Genomic DNA, 16,839 nt, shown 5'->3' with positions numbered 1-16,839 from the left:
GATTCATTTCCATTTTTGATACCTCCACTCTTCACCTCTCCCTTGCGCACGTATCTAGCCCAATATCTGAGACAATTCATGTTAGCCCATTAATCACCACAATTAAAAAGAATAAAAAAGTCTCTCTCCTTTTCAATGTGGGATTAAATATTTTTCACAACTCTTCATCTTCCATATTCACTCCACATCTTTACATTTATTTTATAACATTTACTCATTTTAATTATTTAATATTAAAATGTTCCAACAAAAGTTCTATCCAAAAGAGAAAAGACGAAAAAGAAGCAATTATGTGGACCAATATAGATTAATAATGGGTTACTTCCTCAAAAAAAAGAAAAAAAGAAGAAGATAAATAACGGGTTTGAACTTCACGCCTGAAATACAATGACTTTCGCTATAAATGTTGTCAAGCCTGAGTAGTTAAAAATTTAAAATCCCATAAAAATGGAGGAGAAGAGTTACAGTAGGGTCTGCATCACAGGAGGATCTGGATTTGTTGGTTCCTGCCTTGTCAAAAAGCTTCTGGAGAAAGGTCATACCGTCCATGCAACTCTGAGGAACCAAGGTTCGTATGTGTTTGTGTGATGTGAGGGTATACATGTGTGTATGTACCATGTAGATAGGCTCTCATGGTCTTTTATTTAACTTACAATTGCAGGGGACACGTCCAAAGTAGATCTCCTGAAGTCCTTTCCAAATGCAGAGAACAAATTAGTGCTGTTTCAAGCTGATATTTACAATCCCACTGAGTTCGAACCTGCAATTACAGGGTGTGAATATGTTTTTCATGTGGCTACCCCAATGTTACATAACACCCAAAGCTCTCAGGTATCATGTCCATTAATTTCTAAAGCTACAGCCTACAGCTAGTTCTCCTATATAGCTTAGAGAATTTTGGCAATTAACTGTTTGATAATCTGAATTATATAGTACAAGGATACGGCTGAAGCGGCTGTTGCCGGGGTTAGGGTCATCGCTGATGCTTGTATCCGGTCGAAAACCGTGAAGCGGCTCATCTACACTGCGTCTGTAATGTCCTCTTCACCTTTGACAGAAGATGGAGTCTGTTTCAAGTCTTGCGTTGATGAAACCTGTTGGACACCTTTTGATGTTTCCTTCACTTATACCAATGACTTTACAATGGTATTTTTCTCAGCAGCCCTTTCGTAATTTCTCTGTAATTATGCAGTTATTAGTGGGTCTAGTATACTTTTAGTCTTGACATATTATAATTTGTTCCAAGAATTCCGCTCAATGTTAATGATTCATCGGAAAAAATTGCAAGTGGAGCAACCGCATCACTCCTAAAAGATTTTGTCTATTTTACACACACACACACACACACACACACACACACACACACAAAAACCTTTTTTTTCTATTTTATACACACACACACACACACACACAAAAACCTTTTTTTTCTATTTTATACCATCATTTTTATAAAACACCCACATCAGTTCATTTATTATATACTATATTTTATATAAATAATATTTTTATGAGTTGATATAAAACACCCACATCAGTTCATTTATTATATACTATATTTTATATAAATAATATTTTTATGAGTTGAAAAGAGAGAGAGAGTAAGTGGAAGAGAGAATGTGAGGGGAGAGAAATAATACTAAAATAATGTATAGAAGAACTATAGTAATCATGCATATATGCATGGTTACTGCAGCACTTGTGCATTTATGCACAATTTTACACCCACTTATGTGGGTTTTTTTTTTTTTTGGGTCAAAATGTGTAAAATAAGCTACTTTTTGTATTTTGCAAGAGCTGATGTGGTTCAGTATTAAATATTATTTTATTTTTGTGTTTATTCATTGTGGAATATGGGTTGTCCAGTATTAAATTAGACATGTTTGTTCATGTTACACGTTTTGTGAAATATTGCAAGTTTGTCTATAAATAGTGAGTCACTCATTTTATTTCAATTAGTTTTTTTCAAGCAATATATTTTCATACATAGTCAAAGAAAGAGAAAGAGAGTTTTATTTGTTAAGTATTTAGATTTCTACGCTTCTTATATGAGGGGTAAAATCTGTCTTAAGGAGATGGTGTCATCATTGGTGTTGATCAAATTCGCATTTTCCATTCATCTGAACTGTATGTATATTTAATTATTTTTGTGTTATATATTTGTTTGGTTTGTTGTTCTTGTATAGAGAATTACAAGAGTAAATTATTTGTGAAATATATCTGACATGATTTACTATGTTAATGATATATTTAGATAATCTACATGAACAATAATTACAATCATCTAGAGTTCTTAAGATAACTCAACGTGGAATTTCAATAATTTTATCATTAACCATTATAGAATGAATGGATTAGACTTCGATACAGCATTAATAATTTAAATAGATGATAAAAATTGTTTTAAAAACTAGACCAAACCGTCTATTTGGACTGGGTTAATATGGAACTAGCCACAAGTCCGGTTTAAACAAACCTACAAGTTCGGCAAACCTTTGGCAGTTTCAAACTGAGTAATTGTTTTTTTTTTTTTTTTTTTTTTTTGGAGAAAAGATGACAGAATGATATTGAATAATTAATTGCTGGAGTGGGTGTTGTATTATTAATAATTTAATCTAGTCATCATCAAGAATTGTCATTGTGGGGGTGTGGGCCGAGGTTCAAGTCTCTAAGAGGGAATTTCACACACATATACACTTAGAAATTTTATCTTGTATAAAAATAAAATAAAATAAAATAAAATAAATAAATAAATTTAATCTGGTCATTGACTGTTTGTTTTGTCTTTTTATTTTAACATCTTTAAATCAGAGGTTTTTTTTTTTTTTTTTTTTTAAAAAAAAAAAAGAGAGATAAGCAATATTGTTAGATTTAAATAAATAATCTTAGAAAAAAACTTTATATAAAACTTTCCTCTTTTTGTTTGTCTATTTTTTATTTTTCCCTCTTTTTTTGGATTTTTTTTTTCTTGTATTCTTTTTTACTCAACAATAATAATTAATTTTAACAACAATAATTAGTATTTTTGTTAGAAGATTATTGGACATATAATGAGATAATAAGCATGACTTTTATTTGACTGTAAAGGCCAAGATCAAACATCACAAGAATAGTAAATTATTGTGATTCATGTTTTTAAAAACATAAATGATTGATTGACACCTAACATTATATAGGTGACACGTCTTTATGGACGACACTTATCTGGCACTAACCAATTATATTACTAACATAAATAGATTTATATGGATGCTGTGTATGGAAGGCACTCATTTGACACTTAACATTCTAATTACTAACAGAAATAGAGTTATATGTGTAACGTGCATGAATGGATGACATTTATCTTATCGATCAGATTACTAAAAGAAATGGATGATATGAGCCAAATATAAAAATAGAATCAAACATGACTGTTTGATTTATTAAGATCTTCTATTCATAATATTCAATTGTTTTTTTATTGGGTATGTGTTGTAGGGATACATTAAATCAAAGACACTAGCAGAGAAAGAGATTCTGAATTATAATGAATATGATAATAGTAGGCTTGAAGTTGTAACACTTGCTTGCGGCGTAGTGGGAGGAGAAACACTTCTTCCTTATGTACCATCATCTGTGGAAATAATTTTATCTCTGCTTTCAGGCAATTTAATTTTCTCAAATACATTGAAGTTTTTGCAAGAACTTTTGGGTTCAATTCCTCTTGTTCACATTGAAGACATTTGTCAAGCACATATCTTCTGCATAGAAAACCAATCAATGAAAGGTAGATTCCTCTGTGCTGCCACAAATCCAACCATAAGAGCGATTGCAAGTTCCTTCCAAGAAAAGTTTCCAGAATATCAGATAGCGAAAGAGTAAGATTTTTATTTGAATTTTCATTGCCAAACTTCCTTTCCATTTTATTTATTTATTTATAGCAATTTCCTTTTATGTGTTTATTTTATTCATTTTTGGTCAAAAGAGAAATACCAAAAACTATTTTTAGCTTGAGGCCTTTCTTTGACCATGACATTTCATTTTAGATTCATTGAAGGACCAGATAAAGGAGTTACATTTGATTCTACAAAGCTAATGAAGATGGGTTTTGAGTATGCATATGATACAAAGAAGATATTAGATGATAGCGTGGCATGTGGAAGGCGACTCGGACATCTAATCAAATAAGCATTCTGAACTCTTGAGGAAATGTATTAATAATTTGAAAAAAACCTAAAAACACAACTTTTGTACCATAACTCTTGTCGTAATGTGATTGATTATGAGCAAGTGAGAAAAAGTGGTATGAATTTATGTAAAAATGTTTGTTCATCACTTATACTCAATCACTTCAACAAGTTGTGACAATTGGCAAATGATATAATCTAGTAGCAGAGCTAGGATTTGATTTCAGGGGGCCAAATTTACATTTGACACTCACAATTATTTATGCACATGCAGACATATATATATATATATATATATATATACATACATACATACATACACACACATATACATACATAAATATAGTATTTATGACGAATTTGAAAAATAATAAGTCATTCACATGAATACTAACAAGTGATCATATTTGAACATTTTTTGAAAAGATCGTGTTCATTATATTAAAAAAAATTTATTAGGAATTTTTTCACATAAATAGTATGTTTTTTGATTTAATTTGTTTTCAAAGTCATAATTCTACGCACAAATATAAAGATTTGTAGTTAGATAAATATGAAGTACAACTCTGTAAATTTGTATTATGCAATTGCCAATTGGGGGGGGTGGGGGGTGGGAAGGTATGACCTATGTCAATTTCTATTTGTTAAATAACTGATATGATTTTATGTCATTTTGACAAAGTTATACTAAGTTAATATTCCAGATTATTTTTATATGTAACTAATGTAGAGTTTTTGAAGACTCAATTTTAACATATAAAAGAGTTTTATTGGTAATATCAATAACAAATACTTAAGTAATTCATGTTTGCATTGAAATATTGGATGGAATTGAATAATATAGTATTAGAAGCTAGTTGGCAGGTGCGGTCTGTGTGGATTTGCATATAAAGCTGTAAAACTCCTTACATAAGCTTAGTGTGATGCTTGTAGACACACCTCCATTTGTTTGAGGTGTTTTTGATATTATAGATGTATTAATTTACAGTTTCTTTAGAATAAAATTTCTGCTAGTTCATTGAAAAACACAGGAAACATGTAAAAAATTATAATAAGAAAAGAAGACACATACTCCTACCTAGTAGTATTAAAATTTGTTTGCAAGGCCAGGGAAGGCATTTGACCCCTCTCGACCCCCTTAGCTTCGCCCCTGGTATGATCTAAGGAAACTGAAATAAGTTTTTCTTAAAAGAAAACTGAAATAAGTTTGTAAAACTATTTAGTATTTATTTTAATGTAAAGTGGTTCCTGCACGTAATCTCAATTCCAAGGAAGTAATTTTATGTTGGTTAAACGTATTTTTAACTTTTTAAGTAGGGTAAAAGTATTGTAAGATTGTATAATTAAATTGCACGGAGACAAGACCGAGTCCATCAACATCTTTATTCAAGAAGATTATTGTATTAGCCAATTCATACAGTACAATTTTCTATCATCTCATCGCCAAGAAAGTTTCTCCATATATGTATTTTTGTTCGGGCAGAGGTGACGGTGACTGAAGTTGTTGATGTTGTTATTAGCAATTGGAAAAAAATAATGCTACAACTAGAAACCATTTTATAACATTTTTACAAACTATTGTTGTAGTCAACTTTTTACTAGTTTTCACCTTTGTTCACTAATAACATCATTTTTTTATTTACTAATAATCACTCATCACATTAGTAGTTTATAAAAGATTTTGTAAAAAAATTTGTATCTCTAACATTTTCCATTGAAAAATAGGTTTTTCGGCCTAGCTTTAGTTTTCCATACCCAAGCGAAAAGACTATTGATTTTTGTATATGCATATTATCATTCTTAAACATTTGTTTTTCTCTCACTTATAGCACTTTCACAACCACTTTATCCTTTTTCTTTTTCTTTTTTATTTTTTCATTTTTTCTGATTCAATACAATTCAAGGTTTAAGACAATAACTTCAAATAAGTCTTTTTATATTTAAATATTCTTTAGTATTTTTTTTCCTATCTTCTCTTCAAATTTAAAAAAAAAAAAAAAATTAAAAGCAATTATTCTTACTTTTTGATATGACTAATTAATGGAGATTGGGTTCTATTTCTATTTATTCATAATTTTTTTGGGAATTTGCTTAAGTTACTTTAATTTTTTACTATAATAAGATTATAAATTGATTTGACAAAGAATGTGATTAATGATACTTCAACAAGATAATAAATAAATATTTAAATTACAATTTGTAATTGTTGACTCATCAATTTGTAATATTACTCAATTATTTGGACCTTTTTAAGAATGGATAAAAAAATATATACAATTAATATAGTTTTTTTTTCTTTTTTTTTAAGAAAAGCACTTATCGATCCCCATTCCAGAGGCTTTTCTCTAGTAGAGGGGCCTAGGGCCAACCTATTACCTCATTTATGTCAAAACTGCCTCATTTGTGAAAACACTAGAGTTTGTTCAGACCCCAAATTAAAAATTATGGTTAGATTGCTTTTACTTTAACTTAACAAACTGTAGAATAAGAGTAAATATGCACAATGAACCAATAACACTACTCTAAGTCATATCCAACCACAATGAACAATAAAAGTAAAGTTTAAAGAGTAGGAAAAAGAGATGCAAACACAAGATAACACCAAAACGTGTTATCGAAGAGGAAATCGAAAAACTCGGCAGAAAACCTCTCCGCGACCCTTCAAGTCAAAATTGATCCACTAGTGAATATAGTTGGAGTACATGAATAACAAAAGACTCTCCAAGCCTAGTCTACCCCGTGTACTTGTGCCCTCCAAGCTCCTGCTACCAACGGACTTCTTGGAATCTTGTCTTCACTAGCTTTCCGGATCTCGCAATTCAACCCGATTGCATCCTTCACTAAATGGCTCCTTCCAATGCTTCCAACAGCACCAAAACTTCACTCAACACTTAGATTGGGTGTGGTAAGTGTTTGGGCTAAGAATCTCTCAAGGATGTAGAGACGGAAAGGTAGGAGTAGAGGAAAATCAAGATGAAATGTGTAGATGATTGTGGGTATAACAATCTCTAACTCTCAATTGTATTTGCTAGGGTTTTCTCTCTACAAAGCACTCCTTACAATTCCTGGGTAATGAGGGTATATATAGTGTGGGTAAAGAATTTGGTAAAGCAATTTATCTTTTTGCCAAACAGAATATTTCACGGGTACCTCACAAGATGGCCTTTCTCATGAAGTACTAGTGAAATGACAGACTAGCTTGACTCTTCAACTTCTAGTCATGTGCTTCACATGTGGCCTTTTCACGGGATACTTTCTCGCGAGCTTCTTGTGATCTAGTCTAGCTCACAAACTACACTGATCCATCTTTTGACACTTGATTCTTCACCAATCTCTCACACTCATCCTTTACAAATAAACCCACATAAATATAGAGAAATGATTGAAAAAAAAAATACAATCAAATTTGGCACGGAATTAAAGCCAACAAAGGCTAGTTGGAAATCACAACTTTACAATCTCCCCCTTTGGCTATTCCATGACAAAATCCCTAAACATACTCTAGACTTAAACGTGAGTTTGGGAACATAAGAAAAACTCACTCACACCTAAATCTAAAAGCTATGAAGCACTTGAACCATATACACCTGTATCCTAAAACACTTGCACATAACAAATAAACTTCATTAAGTACGAGACAAGTAGAACACAAGGCATGTATAGAGAACAGGTAAAATGCAATCAAGATAAGCAAGAGATATGTGAACATAAAGCAAAACTTGATCATAAAAGAACAGTCATTAGAAATGACCACAATGAACATTTAACGAGTAAATGATCATCCAGATACCCAATGCAATTAAGCACAATGTAAAAATCAATTGCATGTCCAACAAACCACATGATGCATTAAAGAAACTAAAGCTAAAAGCAACAGATAACTAAAAGCATCAAGCACCAGCTATAAAAACCAAGATACACAAAGTACTAAAGAAAAACTACTTTTTAAACTAAAGTATTTGAGAGCTTTAAATAAAGCACTATAAATAAAACATAAAATAGAAAAGCATAAACCACCAAAAATAAACCAATGGTTTTACTACTTCCCCTTAAGATGTACTCCACCTCAAGCTAATCTACTCCCCCTTTTTTACCTGAATGGCCAAAGGTCCTAGAAAGTTGTGGACTCTAAGTCCGATTTTTCCAAGTCTTGAATCTAAGAAGAAAGGGCAGTGATTTGGCCTTAAAGGTATGTGAACTACCTCGTGGAGTAGTCAATGCATGCAGTCAGCATGGTATGCATTTCTTCTACCCTTCCAAGTATCAAATCAAGTTGGTTGGGTGCTCTAGCTTGTGCTTGAGAAGAAGGCTGTGAAGTATCCTTAGGTACATAAGTGAATTGATCAATCTCATCCTTAGTGTTGCCACCTTCATCTGTAGCTTCATCCCTTGTAATTTATGATGCACCGATTTCTAGACCAGGGATGTGAGCTTTACTCTAGATAATAGTGGGCTCACTGATTAGCTCTTCCCTTTGCATGATCGGAGTCCACTTGAAATCTTCACCCTTACCCTTGATATTAGAGACATGACATGGCTTAGGAATGGTAGAGTCAGCCTTGACTTTCTCTTCTTGATGGACTTGACGAAGAGGTAATAGATGTGACTACAGATATCAATCTCTTTATGAGTGAAGATATCATGGAGGAAGATGGTCCTTGGCCCCGACAAGGTTCTCAAATTCTTCACCAAATAAAGGTTGAAGATCATGATATAAGCCAAAGCCCTCATCTCAGGAGTGAAGTAAATCATGTGCAAGGCCTTCTTCTTGAGCTGACCTCCAACTTGCACAAGAGGCTCAAGCTTTTCTTTCCTCTCATCATACTGTAGAGAGGTATCCGAAGTCATCAGACGGATCTCCAACAGCTTTTGGATTGACTCTCCAGATACTATAAACTCTCTCCCTCTAACCCAGTAGTTGATGTGGTTGCCTTCCACAAATGCATTCGCAAAGGATTCATTGATGATGCACTCATACACATCACCAGAGGGTTTCAGTAATTTGGTCCATGTTCTTTACTTGAACACTTCCGGAATGAATGTGTTCTCCAAGGACTCAATGTCCACACTCCTTTCCATGACGATTGAAGCATTATTGTAATGATCAATTAGGGGTGACAAAATAAGCCCAAACCCATTTGCCCACCCAAACCTGCCCACTCTAATTAAACCCAAATCCACCCAATTATTAATTGGGTTAAATGGGCATCAACCCAATTAGACCCAATGATTATTAGGTTTTATCTAAAAACCCATTTAACCCCATTTAACCTAAAAACAATATATCCCAAATTCAACCCAGCCCTTCCTAAAAAAAAAAAAAAAACCTAGCTCTCAGGTTTCACGAGGGGTTTCATTTTCCCTCATTTTCTTGGCTTCCAATCATGCTAGCTGCTTCTATTTTTGCACCGACGTGATGGCCATGGTGCAGCGCTGCCGAGCCCTCAGGGATTCACAAAGTTCCAAGTACCACCAAAGAGAAGTGCGGCAACCTCTTCTTCCTAACCCTAATCGGCGACGACGACCATCGTTTCAGCCTAACTCTCATTGAAACTCTCATCTTTGCTCTCTCCTAAGTCAAATCCTAAGCTATCCATGGCTCCATACTTATCACCACCGCCCACGACAAATTCTTCTACAACGGCTTTGACCTCGCATGGGCCCAATCCCTCGGCTCCTCCTCCGGCGCTGTAGATTGATGTTGAGTATCGCAAGTGGAAAGATAAAGAGGACGAGATTCTCAGTGATATCGAACCCATCTCTTCTCTTACCAAAGAGATTCTTCACTCCAACAGTTTCGTCTTAGTCACTCTAAGTCTATGCCCTAATTTTTTGTTATTACTGCGTTTGGCTGCCGAGAAATAGGAAAAGAAAATGAGACTTGCTTTAAGTGAAAATGAAACTGCCATTTTTTTTTTTGGGATAGAAAATGATACTGCCATTTGATAATTGATATAATTGAGAAAAATAAATTATAGTTGTTAAAATAAATTAAATGAATAAATTATCATGGTCATTTTCACTTTAATGGCATTTTGGTAATTTTGATAATTGGATGGGTTGGGGTTTACCCATAATAATTGGGTTGGGTTAGATTTGGGTTAGAAACAATTAGTTAAATGGGTTTGAATGGGTAAATGGATTTTATATACCCAACCCAATTATGCCCACCACAAACTCACCCATTTGCCACCCCTATGATCAATGTAGGCAGTGCTAGCATCATCATTTCTAAATGAATCGGGGGAGTGAAGAGGACGCTTTGCTAATTTCTTTGCAGCTGACTTACGAGGAGACATCTACCAAAAAAAAAAAATCACACACATACAAACCATACATAAACATGGCAACAAACTTGATTAAATACAAGTTAGTCCATAAACAAGAACAAATTAAGAAAAATTGTCCTAAAATGGAAATAGAAAAGCAAGACAGACACAAGAACATGTTATAAGTGCTAAAAGGTCTAAAAAGACTTAACTAGCATGAGTGAATGCAAAACATGTCAAGTGTTAGAGTGTGTGCATCAAGAGTGCATGTAGTGTGCATGTGTGATGCATAAGCAATGCATGAACAAGCACTCATGGGGCGAAGTGTATACAACACACAACCAGTGATTAAGACATGTTAAACATGCTTAATCACGGTAATCCCAAAAAATTGCTACTCAATGGAGTCCAAAACAATGAAAAAAACACCATATAGGCATTTTATCAAACACTTTAAGTGCACACACTACACTAAAATATGAAACAATGCATGAACACATGTAAAACTTGCCTAAATACATGTTAAAATGCCACTAGGGGCCAACAAAACACAACCAAATACAATAGGACACAGCCCAATCAAGACAAATTAAAAACATTTGACAAAAATTAAATTTTCCCAACCCCTTTCAAAATAACCCCAACCCTAGAAATTTAAGAATCTAAGGATTCAAAGAATAAAAGATGTTAAAACATACCTTAGAGAAGACTTAGGGATGAAATCCAAGTAATTTTGGTTGAGATTTGAGTGAAAAAAGGGTGTTTTGGGTTGAGAGAGGCACGAAGGAGGCAAAAAATAAATGTCTGAAAACTGCCACTATGTGCCCTTTAAAAACTGAAATTTCACTCATTTCGCAGGATAGCTACACACGAAATTCTTACGAGTTACTCGTGAAATGCCTCAAATGCATAGGGCAAGTTTTGCGGGAAGCTATTTCTCGCGAAGCACTCGCGAGGGAGTCGCAAAACTCTTTGTGTAAAATTTTGAAAGAAATGAAAATTCGCTTTCTCATTTTCGCGACAAGAATGTGAGATAGCTTACTGGCGACTTACTCGAAAAAAGGCTTCTGGAGGAGTTTTTCAACAAAATAGATTTGGCTTTTTGGAAAACCTTTCAAAACACAAGTGATACACAAAAACACTTTCAAAAACAAATAAAATACTCAAAAATCTTTTTGGGTTTGATCATCAAGCAATTGAGTATATACAAATCACATTTGAACACAACACAAATGATAAAATAACTCTAACCCGTTTCATGCATTTTATTCATTTATTTATGCCTAAAGATGGTATGAGACAAGGATATGGCACCCTTGATTTGACCCCGTCCTATTTTATCAGTAATTGTCTAATTAGATTGGGATTTTTGGAACATATTACAATTTAAGAGACTCAAATTTATTGTATGCTCATATACTTGCTATAAAAGTAAATGGGCTTTTGGGTCATAATATCATTAATAGGAGAGAAGAAGTTTGAAAAAATTAAACGAAATATAAAATGATTTCTTTATTTAATCTTACTTTAAAAACAATTTATTTATAAAAACAAATATACACTCTACATTAATCGTGTTTTCTCCCCCACTCACCAATGAAATAGTAACAAAGTAAATGATTTGGACATTCAAAGTTTAGGAGTTTTTAATTTTGACATTAAAATTAGTTCAAGTAGTGTTGTTTATTTTTATTATTGTTGATGGTCATTTTTGCAAAAATCTTACTAGCCCAAATGCAAAGTAAAGTCAAATCCAATTTGGGCCCATCATAAACATAACATTTTTTAATTCTTTTATGCATGGACCAAGCCAATGCATATTTAAATGGGGAATTAAGAGAGTGATGTTTGAAGGATAAGATTGGGCATTTTTTTTTCATGAGTCCAAAGCATAGATTTTGCCCATTCAGGCCACTTGTAAAATCTGAGGACCCACAAAAGGAATCACGTGCTGGTCACTTAACTTTCATGCAAAAAAATCCATCATGTCTAGTCTACTTTACGTGACTAAAGGCACTGCTTAACCTAGTTTTAGCCTAAAAAGTAAGTTGCTTCAATTAATGAATTCTGGTGAGGTTTGTCAATTTAGTAGGTTCCCTATGTGTCAATTTGGCAAAAGGGTTTAGCTAATCAAGTTTAGTCAACAAATTTCCTAAATCGTGACTAAAGTCACTAAACTAAACCAACCCATCCCATTATCCAAACTAAAACAAATCTAAAGCTTAGCTTTTGTTTAGCAACACAACAACTAAAAGCTTCAATCCATAAGCAAAATTAGACCTTAAGGATGTCCTAAACCTACTATAAAGTTTTGCCATCAAGCCCTACACTAACGATGCATTCTTACACCTAAACTACCATGCTTATTTCCCTCCAAGTTTCTGAGTCACATAAGCATGATAGAATATTAAGGGTGTTATGCATATGTGGTAACACAATAATGCCTTCTCTCTCTCCCTTAACACCTTTCTTAAATTTCATATTTTGATGCATGTACAAATTAATAAATGTTAGGACATATGTGATTCATGTTAGGAACATATGTCAATATTTATGTAGTTGGCTCTAATCCTTTGACAAAACGCACTTTACTTGTAATTGAGTAAATCTAGGATGTGTTTAATACTTCAAGAAACATGTTGTTCAAGTCTAGTATTAAAGTCATGAAGATTTGACTAAGAAACAAGTGAAGAATGGCTATTCATTAAAACTGGACAGATAGCTCGACACTTGTGGACAGAGATCTTGATAGTTGCTCAATAGATAGCTATCTATCGAGATTTAATGAATGAAGCTCGATAGATTCTCGATTGATCGAGGTATCTATCGAGGTTATGGGGATTCAGATTTCCAGATCTGATTTTCGGCCCAAGCTTATGTATTTGTGTAGGGTTTCTTTTCTCACAGCTCTAGACATATATAAGACTTATTTTAAAAGCCGTCACATAAGAGAATACAAGGAGAACATATGCAAAAGGTGACTGATGCCTTATTCTTTCTAAAAGAAGCTAATGCGTCTTTGCACTTTAGGGTTTTGTAACCAAGTGCTTCTTGATCTTCATTGTTGATGAAGATAAGAACTTTGCAGTCAACAATCTTCTTCAAGTTGGTAAGTGAGTCACATATTGGGATTCGTGCATCAAAGGATGGCGTTCATATATTGAAGAGTTCAGAGGTTTTGAAGTAGTAGAAGGTTTCTGCTATAAGTTCATCTACGGGGATTGTAGAGTCTAAGGACAAAGGTTTTGTACTAGATTTGAAACTTCTCTTTACTATAGTGGATTGTTTTTTTGGAAGGTTTTCCCCCAGGTTTTTTACTGTGAAACTAGTTTGTTTCATTGATTTTCCTAGGACATCATATCTTGTCTTATTTACTTTTCCATTGTGCATGATATTGACATGATATTGATATTTTTTTTATTTTAATAAGGTTTATTCATAATAAATCTAATTAACAACTTGGGTTCAAAACTTGTTAATTTTATTAATCGGGGTCTAAATTTCCCAACAAGTGGTATCAGAGCGGGTTCACTTTGATTGGATTAATTTCCTGAGTGTGATCCTTGACCCCTGTTGTCATGGATTGTGGACAATCTCTTTTGATTCCTCCTTTATTTGATGATACTAATTATACGTACTGGAAAGTTCATATGAAAGTCTTTTTGCAGGCTTTAGGTGAACAGGTATGACAAGCTATTGAAGTTGGTTGGATTAAGCCAAAGGAAGCGCCGGTGGATTGGGATGATGCAACAATCATAGCAGCAAATTTCAATAGTAGGGCCTTGAATGCCTTGTTTTTTGGGGTGACCAATGAGGAATTCAAGAAAATATCATCCACGGAAGTTGCTAAGGAAGCATGGACCATTCTTGAAACCACCTATGAAGGTACCAAGGCAGTAAAGACTGTGAAACTTCAAAAATCACTACAAGAAAATGTAGTTTTAGTGACGAATTTTAGTGAGGAAAATTTTTTCCTCACAAAAAAGTACTATATAGCGACGAAATATATATTTCGTCGCTATTTATAAAAAAATAAGTAATATTTAGCGACGAAAATTAGATTTCGTCGCTATATGTTGTGTTGAACTTAGGCGCTAAGCAAAAAATGCTAGCGCGAAACTAAATTTAGCTACAGCGACGAAATTTTTCGTCACTAAAAGATTAAGTTTTTTGCGACGAAAAATTTCATCGCTAAAGGTGTTAGTGAGAACACTATTAGTGACGAAAACTATTTCGTCGCTGAATATCACATATAGTGACGAAAATAAGTCATTGCTAAAAACAAAAACATAAATATCAGTATATTATTAGCGACGAATCCATGTTCGTCGCTAAAGCCAACCAATAGCGACGAAGTTTAGTTCCTCACTAAAAGTTTTATACTAATATGGACTCAGGTGCCAAGCAGAAAATTTTGGTGCCAAACTAAATTCAGCTACAGTGACGAACCAATTCGTCGCTAAAAGTTTAGGTTTTTTGTGACGAATAATTTCGTCGCTAATAGTAGTCAATAGCGACGAATTCGAGTTCCTCACTAAAGCTCTTATACTAAAGGTGTTAATGAGAACACTATTAGTGATGAAAATTATTTCATCGCTAATAGTAGTCAATAGCGACGAATTGGAGTTCCTCACTAAAGCTCTTATACTAATATGATCTTCAGCACTTTTTTTTTTTTTTTTGTTTCACTTCTCTCTTTCGCTCACTCTCTCCCTCACAGCCCATTCGCAACATCCCAAAGCCATTGACAACATCCAAACGATCCCAACATCGAACCGGTTCACGACTATCCATTCGCAACGATCTCGCCGTCGCCGTCGCAACGATCCCCATTCGCGACGATCTCGCCGTCGCCGTTGCAACGATCCCCATTCACGACGATCTCATCGTCGCGACGATCCCATTCACGACAATCTCGCCGTCGCGACGATCTCCATTTGCGACGATCCCCATTTGCAACGATCTCGCCGTCGCGATGATCCCCATTCACAACGATCTCGCCGAATCGTTCGCCGTTGCCGCCAAATCGTTCGCCGTACTTGTTGCTTTTGCTTGTTCATCGTCACTTTTGCTTGCCGTCGTCGCATTTACCGTCGTCGCATTTGCTCGCCGTTGTCGCATTTGCTCGCCATCGTCGTTGAAGCTTGCCGTCGTCACTTCAGCTTCCTTTCGCCGATTCAGCTCCCACGACCCTCCGACTTCCACTTCAACCGGTGACCCTTCGCCTTCCCTTCAAAATTTTTTTTTTTTCTAAAATTATATTTATTTATTGCTTTTCTACAGTTTGCAATACTTCACACACACACATACAGGAATGCATATATTACTTTGATTGTGTTTATTTGTCTAAATTGTTGTTTTTGCAAAAGGGTTTGTGTTGTGTTTGTTTGTGGGCAAGTGTTTGATGGTGTGTTAAGTTATGAGGAGGAATGTCTATTGGTTTGGAGATGGGGAGTTCTATTAATGTTTGAGAGGAGAAGTGGGGGGTGGTTGTGATATATATTTTTTGGTTGCTAATTTGTTGTTGTTGTGATATTGGGGATTCTGGTGGGTTGGATTTTTGTATGACAGTGCTTTTTAGGGGGTTGAGTTAGTTTTAAGGAAAATTTGTTTTGTTTTGTTTCTGAATATTTTTTATAGGATTGCATTTTCTTCTTTATTGAAATTTAATGGAGGGAATTAGTAGAATGACCTTTTTTTTTTTCAATGGATGGAATATTTATCAAAATTAATGGTAGTGTATATTAGGGTTTTAACTTTCAAGTGGCACTTTTCTTTTTCTATTTTTCTATAGTGCTGATTTTTTGTTTTTGGGTGTTTTTTATTTTATCAATTTGAAGGCTATTAAGGACAAGGTGAAGGAAAAAGAAGAACCCGCAGAGAGGCCGGGCCAGTTGGAATTCAAGGTTCTTATTATTGTTATTATGGTTCTCACAAACATCTTTACGAGTTGATTTTAACAAGAATTTTTTTAATATGCATCATATCTTCTATGACTTCTTTTTAGAATTGTTTCAAATATTTTTGTACTAATTTTATGGCCCAAGATAGACTTCATTGATGGATTTTTACTATTGTATTTATGATTCTTTGCATTTGACCCTACATAGTTAGAATATTCCTGATTCTTTGTAATTGGGCTGCTTGGAATTTTTTTGGTACTTGAGAATTCCTAACATACTAAGCAGTGAGATGTTCATATACATTTGAATCTTATGGTATTTGATACTAATGGTCAAATAAAATCATTAATATGCAAAATGAGCTGTCATGTGGACAAGCTGGTATATTTGGAGCTTGAAGTCTTGAACCTGTGAAATGTCAATCCCTTTAGGGAATGTTGTATGGTGAATAGATATTGTACTGGCTTTGTGTGTTTGCTGCCATGAGTATGGGCATAGTAG

At 34.0% G+C, this 16,839-nt stretch overlaps 1 protein-coding gene across 4 annotated transcripts; it reads left to right on the top strand.

Moving 5' to 3' along the window:
- The first annotated feature begins 334 nt into the window (after positions 1-334).
- Positions 335-16,344, top strand: LOC115975318 (anthocyanidin reductase ((2S)-flavan-3-ol-forming)-like). Of its 4 annotated transcripts, XR_004088106.1 has the most exons (6): positions 335-568; positions 662-831; positions 934-1,146; positions 3,478-3,857; positions 14,104-14,320; positions 16,276-16,344. XR_004088106.1 is itself a non-coding variant. In XM_031096053.1 (5 exons), exons 1-5 carry the CDS (start codon positions 448-450, stop codon positions 4,165-4,167), a joined length of 915 nt encoding a protein of 304 aa, XP_030951913.1. In that variant the 5' UTR covers positions 335-447; the 3' UTR covers positions 4,168-4,269. The 4 variants fall into 4 exon arrangements, 3 of the variants coding, with proteins under 3 accessions (XP_030951913.1, XP_030951911.1, XP_030951910.1); XM_031096053.1 differs by lacking the exons at positions 14,104-14,320; positions 16,276-16,344 and adding an exon at positions 4,026-4,269 and having other exon boundaries at positions 773-831; XM_031096051.1 differs by lacking the exons at positions 14,104-14,320; positions 16,276-16,344 and adding an exon at positions 4,026-4,269 and having other exon boundaries at positions 707-831.
- Positions 16,345-16,839: the final 495 nt, after the last annotated feature.

The sequence above is a fragment of the Quercus lobata genome, chromosome 2 (genome assembly GCF_001633185.2).
Source record: "Quercus lobata isolate SW786 chromosome 2, ValleyOak3.0 Primary Assembly, whole genome shotgun sequence".
In the NCBI taxonomy this organism is placed as follows: domain Eukaryota; kingdom Viridiplantae; phylum Streptophyta; class Magnoliopsida; order Fagales; family Fagaceae; genus Quercus; species Quercus lobata.
Note: the sequence above shows the minus strand (reverse complement) of the source record. Positions and strands in the feature narration are given on the sequence as shown.